Source organism: Saccostrea echinata, unplaced genomic scaffold (assembly GCF_033153115.1).
Source record: "Saccostrea echinata isolate AGI-Se365-2 ecotype Australia unplaced genomic scaffold, CSIRO_AGI_Sech_v1 ptg000015l, whole genome shotgun sequence".
NCBI classification, from domain to species: Eukaryota; Metazoa; Mollusca; class Bivalvia; order Ostreida; family Ostreidae; genus Saccostrea; species Saccostrea echinata.
In genome coordinates, this window is record NW_026889764.1 from 1825982 (window position 1) to 1847140 (window position 21159).

Consider the following 21159-nt stretch of genomic DNA (forward strand, 5'->3'; position numbering starts at 1 on the left):
ATTTACCGGATTTTTGGAATTCTGCATTACTTGGTCAATTTATTAATTTGTACTCTACTGAACGAAGTTATTCCCCTGTGCTATTTACCTATGATAATCTGTAAATAATGTAATTGAAATGTCTATCGACTGACAGAATTACTGCAAATCCACTAATTTTAGTGGTGGTTTAATTTTCGTTGTTTTTCGGGTTATGACGACACCAACGAATTCATGTCCTCCATATATTATAAATCTTCAGATATATAGCAACTCAGTCCTATTAAATTCCCAGGAACCAATATATTTTCCTAAAACCACGAAAATTTGACCACATGAAAATATTTGATTTTACAGTATTTCAGAAAACGTTTATAATAACTAATACAAAAAGTACTATCATAGTTTTTAATGATCAGGAAGATTAGTAAGATTAGTAAGTAAGAAGTAAATAAATTGGAACAAAAATACCTTATCTTTGTACATGTAAATGTTCTTTAAATACCACGAGAGGTCAATGTGAGAGGGAATGAGACGGGTTTTCTAATAGTCCTCAAGAACTATTCTTTTGTTTATTCCGCCATGGGGATAATGAAAATGGGGCAAGTACACGCAAGTAAATAGATCAACATTTAGATTTGATACTGAGTACTTAAATAATTATATTGCTGATCCGTGATCGTCCTATTTCTCTTGTTTTTGGCAATAAAGCTTCATATATCAGCTTGTTTAATTTAATACTTCAATCTGTGGAATCTTTACCTGGTTACATTAAACTCGGGTGACCGTTAAGGCCCTTGGGTCTCTTGTTTATATATACATGTAAATCCACGGTTGTTACGTCACAATGGTTTTTGAGTAAATTTGATCAAGTCAAATATTATGGATTCACAGATACAAAACAAAATAGTGGAAAACACCAATTGCTACTTGTAAAACATGTGATAAAAAGAATCTCCCATGGTTTGTGAATGGGTATAATTTTTCATCTTTTTGTGTTTTTTATCCCCTCAACAAGGCATGAATTCTGACTGTTCAGGTAGAATATTTTACATGTTTCTTATTTTATAGGGAAGCATAGCTATAATAATTCATTTGTCAAGATACTTGCTGAGTAGTATGAAGATATCACGTATTTTCTAGACCCACGTGATACATTTCAATATCAGCAATAATGATTTGTAAACTATTAGATTTTAATTTTTAAAATGTGCTTTAATATTGTTCGTAAGAATAACTATATTCTGACGATAATGTTCTTTAAGTTATGACTTTACTCTTTTATAAATCAAGTGAACAAACAAGAACAAAATCATCATATTATTTACGAAAGTTTTATTAAAAGCATCTTTGTAGGAACGGAAGTTGATAATTACTTAGAGAACAGTAGATCAGCAGCAAGAAAGTTGAAGGGGTATTTCATATTCTTCAATTCTTGTAACTACAGCAAAACACAACAGCAATATGCATGTTCTTCTTCTTTCCTGACCAAACCACTGTGAAAGTTCTAAAACTCTCCTTTGTATCGCTGACATTTTATGTTAATCTTTTATCTTAGATTGCATCTTTGGATAAATCTGCCTTTGTCTAAGTGTGAAAAAAAAGAAAGAAAAAAAAAAAAAAAAAAAAAAAAAAGAAAACATATAAAACATAAAGAAAAATCCAATACATATTATCGTTATTTTACAAGTGTGTTGAAAACAGGAAGGAAAAAAATTACTTCATTAGTATGCAGTTTATTTTTGTTCGAATATAATATTATTTATAATAAATAATAGTTTTACCATACAACCCATATTCCAATAACGAGGACGTTCATCGAATTCAGAACAAGGTTCCAGGATTTTTTCTTCCTGTGTGTCTTCTGTTTCTTCTAGATCTGTCTTAACAGACTTAACTGATCCGTTGTGGCGGTAAGGATGGGTGATTTTGCTAGCAACCTGACCTTGACCGTCTGGAAAATGAAGAGAACCCCACCCAAGCATTTTCAACAAACGCTCTTTGTTGTTTGCGTCAATCTCTATCCCGAATTTACTCAAAACCTTCTTTGGCTGATCGTCCTCTAGATTGTGAGAACGTTTACAGTTTGGTTGGAATGCACATTTACCTGCGATAAAAGCGCAGACATGCAGATGTGGACATTTCATAGGTTTATTACATTCATTGATATTATTGTAATAAGTGCATATTGAAGGGATTGTTACACCCTTTCTGTGCTCCAAATCGCTAATTAAAAACCGGACCTGTTCAGGATTTAGAAATTGCATGAAGTGATGCTTTAGAGAATGACTATTGTGATCTGTTTGAAGATCATGTCCAAACCGACAATTCTCAAAAGGGCAATCACTGATAAGTTTAAATTTACAGATATGCAGATCATTACAATCACCTCGACATGCCTTCGATGAACTCGTGTGATCTATGCATATCTAAATATCTGACCTTGCTCTTACTTCCGGGTCTGTTATCTCACCCTCTTCCTCTTCGTCATTAGAAACATCAGAGATGTCAAAAATAATTTTATAAACTTCTAGAAATCTACTGAAAGATTCCTTTGGCTCAAATCTCATCGTCAATGGTTTTGCACGTAAACATGCCTCCAATTCTTTTTTCTTCAGTTTACCACCTTTGTCTAGCAAAACTGTAAAAATTTTTGCAGCAAGGTCATCATTTTCTTCTTTACTATTCTTACTAGGAATAACAATCCATTCATCTGACCTTGACACGTCACCTCCCTCAAGCATTTCGATGTAGGTATCTTTATCTCTACAACTATTTCCGTATGCCGCTAACCAAAACCTATCTTCATGGTCTTCTCTTGACGCTTTTTTCCGATAACTGCTTAAATTGTCCTTGTTACTGTGTCTCGCAATCCTAATTCCAGCTCTTGAGATTTGGTCCTGGGGATGGCTTTTAGACGTGTATTCTCTCCTCTCTCTTTCGAAGTGCCTCTCTCTTGATCTTTTATTTCTTTCCAAATGACTCTCTCTTGAACTCCCATTTCTTTCGAAATGGCTCTCTTTTGAACTCCTTTTTCTTTCTAAATTGCTCTCTCTGGACGATTGGTATTCATGGTGGTTCGACTTCTTGTCTCTGTGATGGTATCTGTTTTCTAAAGGCTTGTCATACGGTTTGATTCTGTGGTGTGATCTTCTTGATTCTTGAAATTTTGGATGTCTAACCGGACGTGCGTTTCTTATATGATTTCGTTCCTCTTTTGGAAATTGTGGACGATATTTCATCTTTGTTTGGATATTCTTTTTTCGCGAGGTGTGTAGCTATATAAAAGAGAACAAGAATAAAGTTAAACCCTTATGTGACAAGATACGCATCTGCAGGAAAATTTACAGATTTAAATAACAAATGACAGAATAGTAAATGGCAACATAACAAAAAATATATTTCAAGTTTAAAATCATTATTCGAATGTGTTGTAATATGTTTGCTTGAAAATATTTCGAAAGATTTTAAATCACTGTGTACTTGTGTATAAAAAAAATCTGTTTACTATATCATTTTCACTCAAGTTACTTTCATAACAACGGCGCTAGCATGGCATTTTGAAATAGGAGACATTAAACCTATGGGAATATAATTGAAATAACATACATTATGCAATATGCACCAAAATATCTACAAATTCATAGCCAAATCTGAGAGATATGAGACTACCCCTGGCACGTAGCATCGTTTTTGTAAGGCAAGCCGGAAAAATAGTTATAGTACGTGAAAAATCAAAATTAAAAAGAAAATTGTTAAAATTCGAAGGGGTGGAAGGGGAAAGTATCAACTATTTCAACTATTTCGTCAAGAATTTGTCTTATAAACTAACCTGGGGGGATTTGGATTTGACTATAATAGAAAAAGGTGTGGGGAGGGGAAAAGGGGCAACCGGTCTTTCAACATTTTCATACTGAATTAAGTTCAGACGACATATTCCTCCTTGTTGTTTTCCCAAGAATTTTTAACTTTACATGAACCATTAATTTCTGATTTAAGGACATATATAACATCTCAATTAAGATTACTGAAAAGACAATATATACGCACAAGATATATTCATTATAGGTAGTTGATGTGCGCAAATTTTGAACAACGCACAAAGATAAAAAAAAAAATACATGATACATGTACATACGTTAAGTAAAACTTACCTCTAAAATTGAAATAATTCCTTTTTTCAGTTCATCTAATCCTCGATATATACCGCGTATATTCTTTGTGTCGCACACTTCCTACATGTAGTATGATGTAAGCTGCTTGAACATACATGTACAGGTTACTAATGGGGACTTCTATTTATATAATTTATCACATATATTTAACTTCCAAGAATGCCTACTTTCATTTCTTCGCATTTCGAAAAAACAAAATGGAATTTTAAACTTAGATCAATATATGGATTTAAACGTGCCACATTATGTAAAAGCACTCAGTTTTCAGAACCATTTATATAAGTTATTCAAGTTTTGGTAATTATCATTGTTACATATACTTGATGTCTTTTATTGAAATAAATCATTACTCATTTGTGAGGATGCATGCCCATCCGTTAAATTTATTGGTTTTTATTTAAAGAACTATAATAAGAACATTTTCACAAGTATTTAGTGTCATATAGTACGATTATACAAAAACGTTTCTTTTTTAGAGCAATTTTGGATTGGGTCAGTTTTTGTTTGGCTAGTTTATGGCCTAAAATTCTAACATTGGTTATAATTATAAAGTACACAACATTTAAACATTCATTTACATTTTACACTTGTCCTAAACAGCTAACTCATGATCAGAAGGTGCACTCTGATCCTAAACCAAAGTTTTTTTTTTGGTTTGTTTGTTTGTTTTTCTTCACATACAAATATGTTATCCACAACAGTCAATGCAATTCTTTCGCACTGAAAAATGTTTTTTATCACACGGAAGTTTGTTACCACAGGTATAATTATAGACAATTTTTATCACATATTCATATCATCTATATGCTTGTATTATTAGTCCCCTACCGGTGAAACCAGAGGGGACTATAGGTTTCCTCTGAGTCTGTCCGTCCGTCTGTCTGTCCTTCCGTCCGTTTGTCCCTCTGTCTGTCTGTCTGTCAGTCTGTCCAACTTGGTTTTCCGCACTTTTTTCCTAAACGCCTGTAGATATTGAGCTGATTTTTGGTATGTGAGTGTATCTTGATGAGTTACAGATCAAGTTTGCATTTCGTTCCGCTTCATTGATTTCTGACGGAATTATGGCCTTTTCAATTTTTCAAGGTTTTCCGCAATTTTCTTCTAAACGCTTTCAGATATCGAGCTGATTTTTGGTATGTGACTTTAGCTTGATAAGTTATAGATAAAGTTTGCATTTCGTTATGCTTCATTGATTTTTGGCGGAATTATGACATTCTTAACGGGAACCAGATTACACTTGCCGGTAGGGGACTAGTATTGCTAATGCAATACTCTCAGAATGCTTGTTAGTCCCCTACCGGTGAAACCGGAGGGGACTATAGGTTTCCTCTGAGTCTGTCCGTCTGTCTGTCCGTCTGTCTGTCTGTCCCTCTGTCTGTCTGTCAGTCTGTCCCATTTGGTTTTCCGCACTTTTTTCCTAAACGCTTGCAGATATTGAGCTGATTTTTGGTATGTGAGTTTACAGTGGCTGCAACGTTATTGTTGACATCTTACACGAACGATCACGTTACACGATTAACGCACGATAAAATCTGTTACACGAACGATCCTTCACGCACACGATTCTACACGTTACACGATCTTACACGATTGTCAACGCAAACGCACGATTCTTCACGCAAAATAGTTCAAATTCTTTAGGAATTGATATTTTCAAAACGAAATAAGGCTTAATACTTATTTTAGATTTCAGATAATTATTGATATTATTTCATCGACTTTGAAAAATGAAAAAAAAGAAGAAGATAGAAATGGGTATTTCTGGAACTAAATACATGTAAGACTTATTAATTATTTTAGATTACAAATAATTATTTACCTAATTCTCCGACTTAAGAAAACTGATTTTTTTTCCCTTCTATCAGAAGACGTACCTGTAGGTGGACCGTGAGTTTTGATTGAATTGGATTTCATAATATGCAGAAAGGGATAAGTTAGGAAAAAAAATAGCATGAAAATGAATTAAATTATAAGTTATATCCATGTTTCCATTTATGAATCTCTTAAATCAACAATTACTTTACAAATCATTTATTTGCAGAAATTATAAAAATAATTAAAAGTAAGCTCCAGAGATAAAACACTGATAAACGAAACCCCGACAATCATGTCGTGTACATGTACATTCGCCGACTAAATATTTATGTAAGCATTGAGAATTGTTTATTTATTTATTTGTAAAAATATCTATTTTTGATCTATTGATTTTAAAAATATTTTGACCATAATTAGCAGTAAACATAATTAACATCAGAGAAAAAAACCCCTTAAACATCTAAGTACAGTTTATCAAAAAAAAATCACGCTATTTGACGAGAACACAATATTGTACGACTTACTATATTGCTTATTTCCAAGCGATAATTAGTTCGTTCTGCTTTCAATTATGTAAATAGCGCTTCATTTTTTTATTTGGATTGGAAAAAAAAAACACCAGACACTCGAAATGCTTGTATAACAAATAACATTCCGAAAAAAACTTACAAAACGAAATTTACACGTTTCTTAACGCACGATCACGCACGATTAAAACCGCAAACGCTTGAGCCTGATACACGCACGATCTCTCACGTTACACGAACGATTCTACACGATTGGTTTGTCAACAATAAAGTTGCAGCCACTGTATCTTGATGAGTTACAGATCAACTTTGCATTTCGTCTCGCTTCATTGATTTTTGACGGAATTATGGCCTTTTCAATTTTTAGGGGTTTTCCGCAATTTTCTTCTAAACGCTTTCAGATATTGAGCTGATTTTTGGTATGTGACTTTACCTTGATGAGTTAAAGATCAATGTTGCATTTCGTTCCGCTTCATTGACTTTTGACGGAATTATGGCCTTTTCAATTTTTAGGGGTTTTCCGCAATTTCCTTCTAAACGCTTTCAGATATTGAGCTGATTTTTGGTATGTGACTTTACCTTGATCAGTTAAAGATCAAGTTTGCATTTCGTTCCGCTTCATTGATTTTTGACGGAATTATGGCCTTTTCAATTCTTAATGGGAACCAGATTACATTTGCCGGTAGGGGACTAGTTTTGCTAATGCAATACTCTCAGAATGCTTGTTGTATGTGTTATTGAACCCCTATCCGGTAAGTGAAGAGTGAACTGTTTCTATTAGATGTCAATTCATGCATGTACGTGGGATAAGAATTGTTCAGGAAATAACTAGTCTAATGTTCATTGTGAATTAACAAGCATTTATCAAGTTGTACCTCTGATATGACTCTTATGAATATTAAAATTTATCAAAATTATCATCATTACGATTCTGGTTATATGAATTGCATTTTATGATGATATGTACCTAGTGCAAAATTTATAATGATCTTTGCTTAGAATTACCCTTATTTTAGATATACACTGTACCAGCAATCATTGGAACAACCACAAACAAGTCAGTTTTAACTCTTGATTTTATATGATTTTGACACCCGGGTATACCAAAATCCTAGCGGCAATTATCATATTTTACGGATTGTGTCTTTACAGGATGCGAAAATAATTTTTCATATTCTACGGCGATGTATGCACATGGTTGAAATGAGCGACTTAAGTGAATCTTTTATGAAAATTCATATTGTCTACGTTCCCTCTTTCACCTTTTGCTCCAAGGTTCACTACAATCTGCGAACAAATTTGAATATGCACTATATGCATTTTTCCAAATTATTCTTAAGTAAACCTTCAATATATTTTAATCAACCACAGATTAGGAGGTCTCAGCTTGAGCACTTGACTCGGCAAATTTAAGTAATTTTGTATATAATTAAAGCTTGTTGCTCTAGATCTGTATATAACGATTTTCTTTATATTTCTTGCAATTGAAAACCATCAAATGAGGTTGGGCTTTACTTTTCTATGGTACTTATATATATATATATATATATATATATATATATATATATATATATATATATATATATATATATATATATATATTGCTCTCCATTTTTGCTAAAAGCAGGGGATGTTAATTTTGGACTGTCCGTACGTCTATACGTCTATATATTAACCGGTAGATAGACATTGTGAACAATTCTCTCTCTTTCTCTCTCTCTCTGTGGATAATATATTAAGCGAAAATAAAGTCAACCCGTTTGACAACAGGCCATAAACGTCTATAATCAGTAAAATATCGAAATATGAAACAAATGATAAAAAGGATCAAGACTAGAATATATGATATTGCAAAGCAAAACTATGAGGCCATCTTTAAAATAATGTTTGCTCGCCCTCTCCCGACCTAGGTTAAAAAATGGGGTCGGTAGGTACATGTAAGTGGGGATTTTTTTTTCACAGAAAATTTCAATATACATGTTGACGAGATAAGGAAATTCAGGAATTAAAAGAAAAAAATCATTTCATGGAGGTTTAAAAAGGTTTTGAGCCGGGTCATTTTTTAGCCAGTCGGTCAGGAGAGGGCAAACAAACATTTTTTTAAAGATGGCCTGAGGGCCCGTTTTGGTATTTTCCGCCATTTACATGTAGTGATATTACCTATTCAGTTGGTGATATCACCGATTCGAATTCGAGACATCACCTCTTAAGCTTTTGAATAGGTGATATCCCATATTTGAAGAGGTGGTATTACCTATTTATATTTATTATGCAATAGCAACTGCTCCCAAGACTATAGTGCATGTATTTACTCTATACAGGAAGTAAAAAATTCGGTCTCTTTTTTTCCACAGATAATTATAACAGAGAAAGTATCAATAAATATTTTTGTGTGGAACGATTATTTTGGGGTTTTCATGATTTTTTTTCTATGGTACACATGATAAATAAGTGTAATAAAAAAAATTTGTGAAAAAAATGTCCAAGCCCCGGGGTTGAATATCCGGGGGGGGGGGGGGAGGAGGGGGTCCTGTCCACAAGTACCTGTGTGAGGAAGCTAGCATTCATTTTTAATGTTATAAGAAATGCAAATAGATGATGTCACCAATTTAAATTGGTGATATTACAGGTACTTGTGGACAGAATCCCCCACCCCTTCCCGAATATACCCCCGGGCCAATTTTTTTTTATGTCTTTTTTCATAAATTATTCTTCTAGTACACATTTACAATGTATTCCGTAAGAAAAACAAAAAAAAAAAAAAAAAAACAAAAAAAAAAAAAAAAAAAAACACCGCAGAATTGACGTTTTACTAAAAAATCATACCCTCGGTATTATAATACCGAGGGTATGATTTTTTTAGTAAAACGTTAATCTCGATCTCCTCTCGATCGAAGTTTAACCTAATGATGTTTTGTGGCAAATCTCTGGAAATGTTAAAGGTGAAACTTAAACAAGCCAGAAACTGACACATCAAGCGCTGTTTCAGAGGGGTCGAGGAGAGGGGTTCGGACTTCTCCAGAAACCTAAAAGAGTTATTAAATTACTATGCAAAAATAACAATAAATGTCCTTTGAACCCCTCTCCCCCCGGAAACACAGACTCCTCTTAAAATGGAAAGGAAAGTCATGTGAGTCATGAGGACAAAAGAAAGTGTCTAAAAAAAATTTCCGAGTCTGACATTTGTTACAATACTGAAATAAAAATTCTGGATCCGCACCTGAAAATGCTGGATATACTGCGTATTTAACTCCTGGACTTGTACCATTTTGTGCAAAAAGTGTCATTTAAGAAAGGTGTACCTGTAAAGTATAAATTCTATAAATAAATAAATACTATAAATACTTCCCAGACAACAATTGAATAATTTATATTCGTCTGCCTATAGCTATAGCCATTACCTTATAATAAAATATTTTCCTTAATCTTACTTATGTCATAATTGATTTGAGGTGATTTACATTGATAGCACCTCCATGAAATGCATTTATAGAAGAGCTTAAACCTCTGCTAGAAGCTGCCTGTAATAATATAGTAATGATGGGAGTACATGACTGAACTTAAATTGGAATAATTTCTATTTAGCTAAAATTAAGAATGGTGTTTTACAAGCTAACAGTCATGGAAACAAGGTACGTTTGACATAGATCTGATGAGCCAATTAGAATCTTGTACACGCCCAACTCAACGAAAGCAGGCAAGCTTAAAAAGGTACTTCACCAGAATTGGACAACAGCAAAAATATGATATTTTTGCGGATAATTCCTTTCTTAATGTAGAATTCTACTGTGGTTTGAAAAATGATTACTTGTAATTGCAATTATCCCTAGCTGAAAAGTTGCTAAGGAATATATGTGATGTACTTATTGACTTTTTTGTCTCAAATTTGCTACAAAGGTGACAGAATACCTGGGGTATGTACCAGTGCATTTTAGGGTCAAAATTCAAAGGTCAACGATCGTACTTCTTCTTAGCATTGTTGTGAACACGATATTTATTTAGAGTACCATTTTGTCTCAAACTTTCTATGGATATAGATGATCGGATAAAAAATAACGAATGTGTTGATTAGAGGGTCAAAAGGTTAAAGGTCAAAGTAATCCGCGAGTCCTTGGACACGATATGTAGAGTTCGATTGACCAATGAGTCTCAAACTTCAAACGGAGGTGATAGATGATATCTTTAGTCTGTATAGTTCAGAGTCAACATTAAATCTCAATTCAAATTGTATCAATCAAAATGTGATTCCACTTCGCAAATTTCAAATTATGAAATACAAAAAAATGTTAAACATTTGATGTTTTAGACACTAGTGAAATCAATGTTAATATCATTTTAAAGCTAACAAGCGCAGCACAAACTTAGCAGAATACTCCCAGCTGACTCTGAATGTTAACCTATGGAAAACTTCATGAGCTTATACATGTATGTACAGTGTATATATATACACCATATCAGTTTGTTTATAGAAAGAACAAATGTCACATTCATATTTTAAAAATAATCTATAATAATCATCAAATGAAATCAAACTGTGGTAAATCTGAAGAATTCCACCTCCATTTAATTCGACAGATTGCATTAAAAGTATTTGCTGCAGCTGGCTAGAAAATTAATGTTTAGGGAAAGATTGTGTTATCCTTTTAGCTATTTAATTCTAATGATTTTAATTTGTAGAAATTGAAATATTTTGTTTACAGTATGAATTTAAGAAAAAAATTATGTAAGTTTTAGTTTACCTGAGCCAAGTCTGATCGAAGAGTGTCTGCATGGCGTCCGTCTGTCAAGCTGTCCGTCGTGTGTCGTCTGTAAACTTTCACATTTTCAACTTCTCCATAACTACTGGGCTAAATTCAACCAAACTTGCAACAAAGCATCCGTGGGTAAGGAAAAAATCAAGTTTGACCAAATGAAGGACCACGCTCTTTTTCAATGGTAGAAAATTAAAAAAAATAATGAGGGGGGGGGGGATTTAATAATCTTTTCAAAAACCACGGGGCGAGAAAAGATGAAACTTGTGTGTGACCCTTCTGACATAGTATAGATTCAAGTGTGTTCATTTAAATCGTGGCTTCCAGTGATAGATTGGGGCCACAATAGGGGATCAAAATTTTACATGGGGATATATTAGAAATTGTTTAAAAGTCTTTCAAGAACAGCTGGAGCCTGCTGGACCAGGATAAATGATATAAATATGAAAGCATTCCCATATGGTATTCAAATCATGCCCACATTGGGAAGGATGGGGTATCAATAGGAGATCAAAGATTTCCATGGGAATATATTGAAAAAAATGTTTCTCAGAAAACAGCAGGAATATCAAAAGGGAAATTAATATGCAAGCATATTTATCCTCAAGTGGAGCAGCTTCGAATCATTAGACGATCAAAGGTTTATACGGTATAGGGATTTTTTAAAAATATAAAATCTACTTCACAAGAACAGCAGGACCATGATTAGCGATATTAATTTGAAAGCATCCTCATGAAGTGCAAATTAAAGTTTATTCAAATCATGGCCCCCGGCATAGGGTGGGGTCACATAAAGAAATCAAAGTTTTACAGATGTATATACATTTGTATAAGAAAAAATATTAGAATTTTCTCAACAAGAACAGCAGGGCTGAAAGTATCCCCAGATTAATTATAAACTGTCAGTCCTGTATGGGGACCACAATATGGGGTCAAAATTGTTCATTTGAAGAGGGACTTCTTTTTTTAATGTTCTCCAAAATAGCAGGGCCAAGGTGACTCAGATGAGCATTGTGGTCCATGGGCCTCTTGTTGATAAAGACCACTTTTTGTTCTCTCACATTTTAGATAATTTCTCCCTTTGAAGTGCTTAAAACAGCAAGGATTTTTTTTTCTCATCATAGTCATGGTACTTTTAATAACGTAAAAATTGCAAATTACGTATCATTTTCCTGCATTTTTATCTTACACAAAATGTTCAGTTTGCAATGGTTATCGGCCTTTGATAATCATTTCATTGTGCCCTTGAAAAACAATAGAAACCTACGTCTTATGATTTGCTACCTTCACGTGAATATAATGAACACAGAGTTTGAGTTATGCATTCAATAAATCTCAATTGAAGATCAATAAAAAAAAAAAGTTCCTGCATGGAATGTCAGTGAGAAATGTACATATTTTGCACATATCCTTGTTATGGCTGACTGCAGGGGTTTAATTTGTCTCTAAGTAATAGCTACCAGTATCTATTACTCAGATTATCAATTTCACTTGACATGGTCATTGTATTTTCAAATATGCAATAACTAATAAAAGTTTAAGACTTTCTGAACATTCAAGGATGTTAATTGAATTCTTCAAAGAATATTAGAAATAGCTTTGACCTTTAAATAAAGTAATGTAATAATTATGTTCCCCAAACAAAGTTTGGAAACATATTGTTTTTACTTTCTTTTTTCGAAATTTCTTCTCTGGTACTTTTTTGTCCCCGAGTGTTCTCGGAAACTACTCATCCGATTGAGATGAAACCTTTTTAGGGTTAATAGGCATGTTGTGTAGATGTGCAGAACGAAGGTCATTTTGCATGCACGTGCGCGCGCGTGCGATGAGTGAAATGGCTGATATACTTAATATAGCCATAACTTTTATATTTCTTGATGAATTGCTTTGAAACTCAGAATATAAAATTACATTAGTAGTCTAGACAAGATGACTTGGTCAAATTAGCATTAACCCACGCACATGCACGTGCGCTTCACTCTGATTGGCTGATACAAAAATCTCAGTAACTTCCTTGTTTTTTTTGAGAAAACACATTGAAATTTAAAATATACATGTAAGTATATATTATAAGGTTCTACAACATATTATATAGGAAATTGCTTGAAAACACGCGCATGCAGATGTGCTGCAATCCGATTGGCTGACACTTTAAATGACTATAACTCCCTTGGTTTTCAACAAAAGAGGATGAAATTTATAATATACACAGGCACATTAGGCTCCTATAGTATGATACTTTCAAAATTGAATGCAACATCATGCCTGTGCATGTGCTGAATTCTGATTGGCTAATATTTAAATGGAATCGATATATCTCTTTTATTTTTCAATGAAATTCTTTGATATTTAACACAAATGTATATATTGTGAGACACTATAAGAAAATTTATGTGTTAAGCGTAGAAAGCACGTGCAAGCACATGCACTGAAATTTGATTGGCTAATACCCATATGGCTATATCGGAGTAGTTTTCCAATAAAATACCCTTAAAAATAAAGTGTCCATCTATATTACAAAAGTATTGTCTAATTCAATGAAGCTTGCAGGGAATGGGGCATCATAAGGGATTGGGGAGCCGTTTGGGGAACATCTGTAACGGTTACCGTTACAATTAGCACTAGTTTTGTCAAACACTGGCAAATAATCATATCACTTCAAATCCTTTGTGCTTGCTTTTATTCATTTAACTTAAAACTTGTGAAGTATCTGAGGTAGACTAAAGTAAAAATAAGCTGGCCATTTTGTATATTATTGTGAACAGCATTGGCTCCATCATCTGGTAATATAAAATATACAAAAGCAAATATCACATGTGTTCACATTATAATTATTTGACACACATATGAAATTAAATTTCAGGGTGTCAAAATGCAGAAGTACATAAAACCATTCTCTTACAGACATCTCATTGTTATAGTGGAAATCATTGGCACAATGTGTGAAGCATATCTTTGTGACTTAGAATACATCTGTATACATAGGGGAAAAATTCTCAATGAACAATATAGCATGTCCATCTATGGTGCGAGTACCCTCCTACTTGAAACCGAATCTGCAAAGCTGTATTCCACTGGAATTTTGTGATGGTCAGTCCCCCTTGAAATTTATCTTGGACAAGCAAGCTACAGATAAATAGCAATATACATGTATAATCATGATGATGGTAAATGCGGTTTTATATTCATTTCCTGCAGTGTGTTAGTTGACTGAGTAATCCTACATAACATCAAACTTCTCCAAAATTGATATGCCCTGTGGCCTTGGCATGAGCCTGGGCCTCACCTTGACCAGTAAGAAGTTTCTGACACACCAAACATTTTATGGAGAAGTTACCTACATCTGTAAATTGTCTAGAAGCTTTTGCTTCTGATGCAATCTCCATTGCCTGAGCAAGAACTGAGGCATCACTTGTAGGAAATATTGTCTGAACAGAAAGGCTGGGGTCTAGTGGCTCCATAATTAAAGGATCATAGTGAATACCGTCATATATTACAAATATACGATCCTTGTACAGCTTGTCCTCTCCAAATCTGTCTATTCTACAACTCTGTGTGTCTACCACAGCAATCTCTATATTAAAATACTGTGATAGGATAGAAATTTCAATGGCTCCACCCCAGGAATCGGGGTTCATGATCCAGTGACAATAAACATTGTTGGTCTTTCCAAGGAAAGCCTCTGAGAAATTAACAGGGTCACTCATTACCACACCGGCAATGATTTCTCTCATGGCTTTTGAGCATGACAGATCTACAACACCCTTATTCATAAGAGCATTTATACTAGTAAATAAACATGAATTATCTGCAGGCACAACCTTTCTCATCAGAATTCCTTTAGAGTTAATTGACTGCTTCTGAATAACATTATCAATTTCACATGTTTGTTGCTGTTGGAGTTCCTGCTGATGTTTCCGATTTTCCTCCACAATAAGGGTATCCCCTGACCTGAATGGTAGGGAGGACAGTGGGCTATTGTCGTCACTGACGTCTATGACTTTAGGAGGGTACCCCTGCCTGATTGTGATGGCACCCCTGGGGATTTTGGTGACTTCGACAATCTTGTCTTTCAGCTCACTGATCTGTGATGTCAGGTTTAGACCAGTAAGAAGGTGTTGTCCCGTTTTGGTTTTACATCTCAGCTGTAGAGGTCTGACTGCCATCCTGTCAAACCAAAATAACAAGAATTAAGTAATGATAAATTGATCTTATTACAACCATACAGGTAATATTGACTATATACAGTACACTCCTCCCCCAAAGTAATTTATATTCCAAAATAAAAAAATTCTATCATGGATTTAAAAACATTTTTTAAAACTTGGGTCTCTATCATATCTATTTTACAAATAATATAACCTTTAATAAGAAGTATATAAATTGAGATAACGAACAGTATTCAAGCTCAAAAGTCCATTAAACAATACAAAATAGGAGCAGAGCAAACACGGACCTCCAAACATCAGAGGTGGGATCAGGTGCCATGGAGGAGTGAGCATCACCTGCCGACTGGTCACACCGGCCGTGTTCTCCTTGTCATGATCGGGAAATAACGGAAAAATCTGTCGACAATTCAGTGTGTAAATAATGGCCTAACAATTAGTATGAAAAACGTCAGTCCACATTTGACTCAATGATAAATTGTATTTGCTGACAAGGTCATTGTATCGACCATACAACTTACGAAATGATGACTTTAAACGAGACAGCTGATATTCCCATTTCATCAACTTGTTTGTCAATAAGTGAACTGCTGTGTTATCAACCACACTGTCAGAAAAAGATGCTTCCATAAACTCACATGCATATCCAGATAAATGCTTGAAAATGCTATGGATATGAATTTTTTATGGTCATATATGCAGAAACTACAAATATCTATACAGTGATAGATATGCATTCCTTAATTAACATGATTAAATACTATTAATAAGTGTTATTATAATTAACTTACAAAGTATATCATGTATATCTGTATGTGTGGAAAAATATTCCCAAAATCATAAATGCTCGCAAATAATTCAATTCTGGTTGTAAAGTACCATTTGATTTGCTGAAAATTTAAACTTGTTTATTTGGTATCCAATGCCCAAAAAGTTGATAATATTCTAGAGGGAATACAGTGCCTTACGCCAGTTGACCCCGCACAGTGAAATTACTCTTGTAAATGTGTGTGTTCGATTATCTATGAAGTCAACTTGCCATTTGGTAAAATGCAGGAATTATTTATAATTTAACATTTCAAAATTTCAAAGCATAACAAATTGTTTTAATTAGATCCCATACACTTTTGAACACAAATGACAGAATTTTGAAATCACTGTCAGACATTTGGTCATACAAAGTCAAATGTTCTGTTAGACCAGAGGAAGTTTTGTCGGACCAGTTACGTACAGTACGTAACCTATTTAGAAGGATAATAAATAACTGCACCAAAATGCCCTTTATTATTTCCAACAGCCTTCAATCTCACAATTAGTTTCTTTTCTTAGGATAGAGAGTCTTTAATCAGAGACTAAAATTATATATAAATGTTTTTATGTCTTTGTTGTAATCGACAATCGACACCACTCTGCCAATATTCTCTGCTGATTTTGTGACCTTTGCTTGCACACATGCACTCATGATCCCATTTTTTTTTTAATTTGAATCATGCTCGATTTTTTCAAACAGTCATTTGGACCGATGTTTCCTTCAAAGTTATCAGTCCAGAAAAGTTTTTACCGACCTTGCCGACAGGACCGATGTTTTCAACAAGTTGACGTCTGTAACAAGTTGCTATTTGGGCCTCATTTGAATTTTTAAGAACTATTATGCACTTTGGGATGTCGATCTTTATATGGGTATGATTTATGAATAAATCAATAATCAAAACATCTTAACTCTATCTGTTAGAAGCACAGGAGCATAATGCATTGCTTTGTATACACATTTAAGTCTATCATTGATGCATGGGCACTGGAAGTTAATGTAAATATTAAGCATGACGTGCATACATGCACATACTCAATATTCACAGATATTTACATTAACCAGCTGTTAACTTCCAGATGTGAAAGAGTACCGATTTCAAGAACTATTTCACACTCCGGCCTGGAGTCTACAGCGGTTGAGGCCAGACTGGATTAAAAGGTTCTATATTGCGTGCTCACCTGAAATATCTATGTGTTTACAAATGCAGCAATATCTTAAGATTTTTTTTTTCAAACTGTTAACCACCACAAGCGGTTTTTGTTGAACCGGATCTGTGTACTACGTCATCAAATCGCGTGCCACTCTACTGGAATCGGGAATGGCTCTGAAAGAAAGTGTTCCAATGTTGAATAAAGGTAAGATTGTCTCTACACATCTTTAGTGCACCAGTTTATTGTATAATGGGACAAAGAGCAAGAGGTGATTTAATGGTGTCAATGAGTCACTGTGTCTGAACACATTTGTGTTTCGAATTTCCTCTGTTGCAAATTATTACTTATCTCGCATTACGGTAAATCAGGGGCATTTCGGTAATTCGGGTTACACCTTATCATGCACACTTGTCTCATACATCTGTCTCAGAGACATAAATAACACGCTGATTGCCACAAGGTTGCAGATATCATGGATATAGTCTAGGCCAGTGAAGATGCATTTATAATTTATAAATGCATCTTCACTGACATTCCTAATTGTGCGAGCAGCTACCACACCGATCGTACTGGGAACCCTCTTCAACTGACCTCTATCGAAAACATGCAGCCAAACACTTCATCCTCTATTCTTGAAATATGGGATATTAAAGGTCTGCTCTTCCTCCCATGTTCCTTCTCACAGTTTTCTTCCCATGCCACTGTCAGCTCTATTGCAACCAAAATCTTTGACTGCTGGGACACGAATACTGCGTCTGGTAGTAGGTTGGTTTCCACAATGTTAGGGAAAACTAACTTCTTGTCTAGATCCACTCTGAGCTCCTAGTCATGCCCTCTATCCAGCATTGATGTCCGCTTTGCTGTTCTTGTGTAAGCCGTTGCTTCACCCTGTCTCACAAACTGTATCTGTCTTTGTTTCTTGTCTGTTGGTTGATTTCTTCTCCTCTCCACCTTCAGCACATCAGCCAACTCTCACAGGACTTTGTTGTGTCACCATCTATATCTCTCCTGCATCAGCACAACTTGGCATCCTGATGGAATATGCGCCATGGTCCCTGTCTTACTACAAAGCTTGCAGTTTGGGTCCTCCTTTAGCCCCCACTGTTGCAAGTTTATGGGAGATGGTAGTGTGTCATACACTAACCTCAGCAGGAACGAGATTCTAAGCTGGTCCTTCCTCCAAAGTTTTGCCCAGGTTAATTCCCACCCCAGTAAGTCCCACTTCATCCAGGCCCCCTGTTTTCCAAGTTTTGTTGCTCTTGCTTCCCATTGATCTTCCTCAGTGTGCCATACTCCAGCCTGAACCGTGATGCACCTCTCTGCTGCCAATGCTTTTGACCACTGCTGGAAATGTGACATTCACACACCCTGTCACTCAGTGCTTGTGTTTCCAATGATGTCTCGTAAGTATAACATACTCCCCACTTGGTCCACTGTTGTTTTTGCTAACCTGCACTTTCTTCATGTCCTTGTCTGGATCTCTGCTTTTGCAATCCTGTCATCTGCTGAGTTCCGTAATGTCATTACCAAGCATCATTTTGCTACCTTGAATTCTACCACAACAGAGGAAACTGGTATGCGTAATTGTGTTGAATTGCTGTAGAGTCCAATCAAATGATGGTGGAACTCCTAGCCATCTCCTCAGATGCCAATTCACTTTACTTTCCGTGGCTTTGACTATAGTAGTTGCGATTTCATATGTATTAGGATTTAAGAGCAGCCACATGCTGGAAGATCCATGCCTTATACTTCCCAGGTAGTCTGCTGCCATCAACCCTTTTTAGCCAAGAAAGGAGCTTCTTCTTTTTGTCTCTGATGCTATCTTTGTCTGTTAGGGATTCATTAAACCACTTTCACAAGCATTTAATTGGGTTTCCTACTAAACTATTGATGGGATCTCCTCTCCTCGAATTTGCACCTTAACTTGGTTGACTAGCCTGTTGACAAGCCTCCTCCTCAATATGAGACATCTGGGATTTCTTTGGCTTGAACTTCATACATGACCAGGAAACGGATGGAATTTTTTCTCTTATATTCCCTAGTGAAATAACAAGGGACAGATAACTCTAATCTTTGTAAAAACTGTAATGGTTTGGGCAGTGGATGTCAATTGGCCCAGATTAAGCTCAGTTGGTAGAGCAATCTCAATAGTGATGCAGGGATTCTGGGTTTGAATTGTGGTCCAGCCATACATTTTCTCCTTGCCCGTTACATAATTTGTGCGTACCACCCCAAGATCTTCAGGTGAAAGCCTTCCATCAACTTTATTTATTTATATTCTTTTTTCTTATGTTAATATACCCGATAACACATCATGTGTAGGACTAAATAACATGGGCAGATCTGGGGGGGGGGGGGGCTCCAGACCCCCTTGAATTAGTAGAGTTATTAAAACTATATACTGAAGCAAATTCAAAATGTCTTTCGACCCCCCCCTCCCCCCCCTGAAAACGTGGATCCCACCATCACCACCACAAAATAGGTGTTTTTCACTTTTAGGAAATGGTTTTTTCCTTTTTTGTATTTTTATTTTTTGCTTGTCAAGAAATTTTCTGGGTTTAATATGTTTGGGAAGGGAATTTAGTTGTTTTTTTTTTTTTTTTTTTTTTGCTTGTCAAGAAATTTTTGGGTTAGAAATGTTTTTTTGACTGGGATGGACCCCCCTGGAAAAAAAATTTCTGGATCCGCACCTGAAATAACCATGTCTTTGAGCCTTTTATGGCCATTTTAAAATGAAATAAGTGAAATACTGTTAGTCGAGCCAAAAAATAATTGATTGGACAGACAGTGTACAGAGAGGTTTATTATATTCAACTAGGCCAAGTTACGAACATACTACTAAATCTTGAGATATTTAACACTCCTCCAAGTATAAGTAAAATATGTTATTTTAATTCATTTGAATAGTGTATTATCAATTAGATAATATTGCACTTGGCCCAGAAACCTTGGAAAAGATGGCAGTGTGCCAGTGATTTAATATCAATGAACAGAATTGCATTGAACTAATTGTTTCTGTGTGCCTAATTATAGGGCAGACATACATAATACACACACAATGCATGCAGAGGTTTCATGCCTGTATTTATACTACTCCGACACATGTTGATGTGTATCATGCGACAAGTGTGTGATTTTTTTAAGAGACTGTTGAGTTTTTATTAGTTTAGAATGTTCAAGGTATATTCAATGTCACCTAAGTATTTGGATTTAATCTTTTTGTGACAGACCAATGGAATAAAGATTATGACTGTTTTCTTTTCCTGATGTTGAGCATTTAAGTTGTTTTGATTGCAGTGTTTACAAACAGTATCAAAAATTAAAGATCTTTAAGCACATGTGACCTGTCATATAAAGGTGTAACCCTTTGGGAGATGCATCATCTTCATTTAACAATTTATCATTGATGGTTGACCTGAATTAGTTTTGGGACTCTAACATTTTCCGGGATACACCACATTTCTTTGGTGGCCCCAGCTGTACTTGATTGTAACTCGGATTTATTTGGAAGTTCCCTGTCCAGTATTTTAGAGAGGAGCAGTTCTTACAGCCAGGAATCAAGATGCCTTCATTTATTACACCTGTACCACCAGGTAAATGAAATGAAAATAGATATACATATATACTTTAGAAAACTTAGTCCTTCTCTTTTAAAGAAGGGAGAATGCAGTAAACAGGATAGAGAGATGTTATCCTCTGATATGTATGTTTTTGTGGGGTATATTTGGGATGGGGAAATTAAATTCTCATGCATAATGAGGGTCAGATTGATGCAAAGATGAAA

The 21159-nt window shown here is 34.9% G+C and overlaps 2 protein-coding genes and 1 pseudogene across 7 annotated transcripts in view; 1 reads left to right on the plus strand and 2 right to left on the minus strand.

Annotated features, from left to right (window-relative positions):
- Positions 1-1338: 1338 nt before the first annotated feature.
- On the minus strand, positions 1339-3245 carry LOC133187705 (uncharacterized; annotated as a pseudogene).
- A 10665-nt stretch (positions 3246-13910) lies between these two features.
- Positions 13911-17485, minus strand: LOC133187382 (ubiquitin thioesterase OTU1-like). Its single transcript, XM_061322731.1, has 2 exons — positions 17403-17485; positions 13911-15414 (listed from the first exon to the last, which is right to left on the minus strand). Exon 2 carries the CDS (start codon positions 15411-15413, stop codon positions 14478-14480), a length of 936 nt encoding a protein of 311 aa, XP_061178715.1. The 5' UTR covers position 15414; positions 17403-17485; the 3' UTR covers positions 13911-14477.
- The window catches only part of LOC133187381 (6-phosphofructo-2-kinase/fructose-2,6-bisphosphatase 4-like), a 32028-nt gene continuing 28353 nt past the window's right edge, over positions 17485-21159 (plus strand). For 3 of the 6 annotated variants that reach the window (XR_009721185.1, XM_061322728.1, XM_061322727.1), the window contains exon 1: positions 17485-17579. Coding sequence is in view for 4 of the 6 variants with exons in the window: in XM_061322728.1 (XP_061178712.1) it covers positions 17543-17579 (37 nt within the window). In the remaining 2 variants the exon portion in view is untranslated. Of the gene's footprint in view, positions 17580-20705; positions 20969-21159 lie in introns of those variants that run through there. The other 3 variants (XM_061322726.1, XR_009721186.1, XM_061322729.1) reach the window with 3 other exon arrangements.